The sequence below is a fragment of the Mandrillus leucophaeus genome, unplaced genomic scaffold (genome assembly GCF_000951045.1).
Source record: "Mandrillus leucophaeus isolate KB7577 unplaced genomic scaffold, Mleu.le_1.0 Scaffold848, whole genome shotgun sequence".
In the NCBI taxonomy this organism is placed as follows: domain Eukaryota; kingdom Metazoa; phylum Chordata; class Mammalia; order Primates; family Cercopithecidae; genus Mandrillus; species Mandrillus leucophaeus.
The window spans coordinates 810,377-815,273 of record NW_012109230.1 but is presented as its reverse complement, the minus strand read 5'-3'; the positions used below and the strand labels follow the sequence as shown (position 1 = coordinate 815,273).

At 62.1% G+C, this 4,897-nt stretch overlaps 1 protein-coding gene across 4 annotated transcripts in view; it reads left to right on the top strand.

The window, feature by feature from the left end:
- Positions 1–4,380, top strand: part of ISLR2 (immunoglobulin superfamily containing leucine-rich repeat 2) — an 11,019-nt gene extending 6,639 nt beyond the window's left edge. For all 4 annotated transcript variants that reach the window (XM_011968562.1, XM_011968564.1, XM_011968563.1 and 1 more), the window contains exon 4: positions 362–4,380. In XM_011968562.1, coding sequence (XP_011823952.1) covers positions 362–2,610 — 2,249 coding nt within the window. In that variant the 3' untranslated portion in view covers positions 2,611–4,380. The remainder of the gene's footprint in view (positions 1–361) is intronic.
- Positions 4,381–4,897: the final 517 nt, after the last annotated feature.

Sequence of the window (4,897 nt, the reverse complement as noted above, 5' to 3'; positions counted from 1 at the left end):
GGGTTAAACTAAGGCTTAGAAACACAGAGAGGGGTCCGTGAGGAGCCCGCTGGAGATAGGCGAGCTGCGGAGCCTACGGAGGGGCCAGCTCCAGCGTGAAGGAAGGAGTAGGAAGGGAAAAAAGAGCGATGTACCGGGCCGCTGGAAAAGGAAATTAGGGCCCTGGGAAGGAGTATCCGTAGAACCTCGAGATTTTTATTGACCTTCACTTCTGGCCAAGAGAGGCTCCTGGCCATAGAGGAGGTTACCTGAGTCCTGGAACTTGTGCTAGACGGGTTTGCGGAGGCAGAGCTTGATAGGGGAGGTAAGCTAGGGTTCAGTGAGTCACCTTCTTTCCTCTTTCCCTGGCTTCCATCTGCAGGAGCCGTGATGTTCCCACTTCGGGCCCTGTGGTTGGTCTGGGCGCTTCTAGGAGGGGCTCGAGCATGCCCTGAGCCGTGCGCCTGCGTGGACAAGTACGCTCACCAGTTCGCCGACTGCGCTTACAAAGAGTTGCGCGAGGTGCCAGAAGGACTGCCTGCCAATGTGACCACGCTTAGTCTGTCCGCGAACAAGATCACCGTGCTGCGGCGAGGGGCCTTCGCCGACGTCACACAGGTCACGTCGCTGTGGCTGGCGCACAATGAGGTGCGCACCGTGGAGCCAGGCGCACTGGCAGTGCTGAGTCAGCTCAAGAACCTCGACCTCAGCCACAACTTCATATCCAGCTTTCCGTGGAGCGACCTGCGCAACCTGAGCGCGCTGCAGCTGCTCAAAATGAACCACAACCGCCTGGGCTCTCTGCCCCGGGACGCACTGGGTGCGCTACCCGACCTGCGTTCCCTGCGCATCAACAACAACCGGCTGCGTACACTGGCCCCCGGCACCTTCGACGCGCTCAGCGCGCTGTCACACCTGCAACTCTATCACAATCCCTTCCACTGCGGCTGTGGCCTTGTGTGGCTGCAGGCCTGGGCCGCGAGCACCCGGGTGTCCTTACCCGAGCCCGACTCCATTGCTTGTGCGTCGCCTCCCGCGCTGCAGGGGGTGCCGGTGTACCGCCTGCCCGCCCTGCCCTGTGCACCGCCCAGTGTGCATCTGAGTGCCGAGCCACCGCTTGAGGCACCGAGCACCCCACTGCGCGCGGGACTGGCGTTCATGTTACACTGCATCGCCGACGGCCACCCCACACCCCGCCTGCAATGGCAACTTCAGATCCCCGGTGGCACCGTAGTCTTAGAGCCACCAGTTCTGAGCGGGGAGGACGATGGGGTTGGGACGGAGGAAGGAGAGGGAGAAGAAGGAGATGGGGACTTGCTGACGCAGACCCAAGCCCCAACGCCGATTCCCGCACCCGCTTGGCCCGCGCCCCCAGCCACACCGCGCTTCCTGGCCCTCGCAAACGGCTCCCTGTTGGTCCCCCTCCTGAGTGCCAAGGAGGCGGGCGTCTACACTTGCCGTGTACATAATGAGCTGGGCACCAACTCTACGTCAGTACGTGTGGCGGTGGCAGCAACCGGGCCCCCAAAACACGCGCCTGGCACCGGGGGAGAACCCGACGGACAGGCCCCGACCTCTGAGCGCAAGTCCACAGGCAAGGGCCGGGGCAACAGCGTCCTGCCTTCTAAACCCGAGGGCAAAATCAAAGGCCAAGGCCTGGCCAAGGTCAGCATTCTCGGGGAGACTGAGATGGAGCCGGAGGAGGACATAGGTGAGGGAGAGGAGGCCGAAGACCAGATCCTCGCGGACCCGGCGGAGGAGCAGCGCTGTGGCAACGGTGATCCCTCTCGGTACGTTTCTAACCACGCGTTCAACCAGAGCGCAGAGCTCAAGCCGCACGTCTTCGAGCTGGGCGTCATCGCGCTGGATGTGGCGGAGCGCGAGGCGCGGGTGCAGCTGACGCCGCTGGCTGCGCGCTGGGGCCCTGGGCCCGGCGGGGCTGGCGGAGACCGGCGACCCGGGCGGCGACCCCTGCGCCTACTCTATCTGTGTCCAGCGGGGGGCGGGGCGGCAGTGCAGTGGTCCCGCGTAGAGGAAGGCGTCAATGCCTACTGGTTCCGAGGCCTGCGGCCGGGTACCAACTACTCCGTCTGCCTGGCGCTGGCGGGCGAAGCCTGCCACGTGCAAGTGGTGTTTTCCACCAAGAAGGAGCTCCCATCGCTGCTGGTCATCGTGGCAGTGAGCGTATTCCTCCTGGTGCTGGCCACAGTGCCCCTTCTGGGCGCCGCCTGCTGCCATCTGCTGGCTAAACACCCGGGCAAGCCCTACCGTCTGATCCTGCGGCCTCAGGCCCCTGACCCTATGGAGAAGCGCATCGCCGCGGACTTCGACCCGCGTGCTTCCTACCTCGAGTCCGAGAAAAGCTACCCGGCAGGCGGCGAGGCGGGCGGCGAGGAACCAGAGGACGCACAGGGGGAGGGCCTTGATGAAGACGCGGAGCCGGGAGACCCAAGTGGGGACCTGCAGAGAGAAGAGAGCCTGGCGGCCTGCTCACTGGTGGAGTCCCAGTCCAAGGCCAACCAAGAGGAGTTCGAGGCGGGCTCTGAGTACAGCGATCGACTGCCCCTGGGCGCCGAGGCGGTCAACATCGCCCAGGAGATTAATGGCAACTACAGGCAGACGGCAGGCTGAACCTCGGCCCGTCCGGCCCGCCCATTCCCGACCTCCACCTAGGGTGCCTGGGAGCAGTAGTCTAGGGCTGGCAGGACTTATGTCCCCCGTCCCCAACTTTCACCTACTCCTCCCCCTTACCACTTCGCAACCTTGACTACTAGGGACTTCCAGTAGGGAGTGGGCCGATTTCACCAGTCCCCGCTACCCACGGCTGCCATTCTCCCTGCGGGCTGAATCCCCTTACCCGCCAAGCACAGTGTTTCTCTTACCCCATGCAAGACTCCACCCGCAGACGATGGGAGATATCTATGTTCCTCCATTCCCATCGCGATTATCTGCGAAATCCGCCCCGCAGCCCGCCCCACCGTGGGCTCTGGAGCCAGAAGAAACGAGCGAAGACGTTGGAAACCTCACGGTAACGCCGTGGTTTCGGGGCCAGCCCGGGCCAGTGGAGGGCTGTGGGGTCGCACTTCGACCCCTCCCCCTCCCCCTCCCTTTCTTTGTTTTTCCTTTTTTTTTTTTTTTTTTTTTGACGGAGTCTCGGTCTGTCCCCAGGCTGGAGTGCAGTGGCGCGATCTCGGCTCACTGCAACCTCCGCCTCCCAGGTTCAAGCGATTCTCCTGTCTCAGTCTGCCGAGTAGCTGGGACTACAGGCGCGCGCCACCACGCCCAGATAATTTTTTCTATTTGTTGGCCAGGATGGTCTGCATCTCTTGACCTCAGGTGATCCATCCGCCTCGGCCTCTCAGAGTGCTGGGATTACAGGCCTGAGCTATTGCGCCCGGCCCCTCCTCCCTTTCAATCCGTACTCCCAGAAGCCGGGATTCGTGGCAACCCCTAATTTTTAGTTCCAAAGCCACCTCCCGGCAGGGAACCAAATCCTTCTGTCCTCCCACCCCCACCCCACTTCTGGCCTGTTGGAGTCCAGCCCGGTGCCTGGGGCGCCTTTCAGCTCCGCGCTCAGATTTTCCTGTTTTCGTTGTTTTCAAGACAGCGACATTTCGGGTCTGGTGCTAACACCCCCTTCCCAGCCTCTGGGAAAATCGGGTGTGTGTGTCGGGGGGTAGGGAGGGAATGCGTTTTCTGTTGTCTCTCTCCTAACTTAAAGCGCCGCAGGACCGCGCGCCTCTTGGCGGCTGAGCGCGTGGACTTGGTCCCGGGCCAATTTCGTTATCCGTGTGTTGGGCTTTCCGGAGGTCTGTGCGCCCAACAGCGCCGCTCCTGCGGATCCACCCGACCCAGACCCAGCTGGAAAGCGCCAGACGCGGAGGAAGCTGACTGTGGCCTCCCAGGCCACGGCTCTCGGGAGGGCTCGCGCCCTAGTTCGCACAAAGCCTGCGCGTGACTGTGCGACTGTGCGGTGGGATCCGGATGGAGCCGAGCCCCTCTGTCCTCTCGTCTCGGTCCTCGCGTCGCCCCGCCCCACCCGCCCCTGCTTCGGCGGGAATCGTTGTTTGCCCGGCGTGTAGTCCCTGACAAGCGTGCCCTGTAGGAGAAAAGTCTGTGTCCTGTAAAGTGTGACCGTGTAGTGTAGGGGGGCGGGCGGGGGTGCATATGGGCGGGGAGGGAGGGAAGGGGAGGGGCGCGGCGCGGCAACTGGGGGCGGGGTTCTTTTTTCCATTTTGAAAGAAAGCGTCGGGGTTGGGGTGGGGGGAGTTTCAGTCCTCGGGATCTGCGGTCTTCGCGAAGCGCAGCACAAGCGCGGGCCTGGGACGGAGTAGCACCCGGAGCCCGTGCCCTTTTCTAAACGCGTCTGTATGCAAACAGTCAATAAAACAATCGATTTGAGCTGGGCTCGGTGACTTTTTGTCAGGGGACAGAGGAAGGAGGCCTGGGCGATGAAGAAGGAAAGCGCGGAAGGAGGGAGCCCCCCTGCACCCTCCCCCCAGCCTCCCGTTGGTATCTTTTGAGTGATTTCGTGTTTGTGTGACCATTCCGTGATTTTTTGCCAGGTGTTTGCACCCAACCCTTCTCTTGGTGTCTCAAACTCCAGGGTGGGGTGACAAAAAACGAGGGCAGGCTGGAAGTGAGTAGGGGGGAGGTTGCCAGAAAGGAGGGCGGGTGGCTGTAGACCCTAAACACAGGGAGTCTGAGTGTGCGTCCACGTACGTTTGCACTCGAGAGTGTGCGGCACCCTCTTTCACTTGAGACTATCGGTGTAGTGGGGTGTGGCTGTGTGTGGTGTCACACTGCCCAGTTTCTGTGTCTCCACATCAGCCTTTGAGTTCCCTGAGAAGCCGATGGGAAGAGAACGGGATTCATAGGGACAAGACTGCTGTGGCTTGCACAAGAGAAGTCACAAATA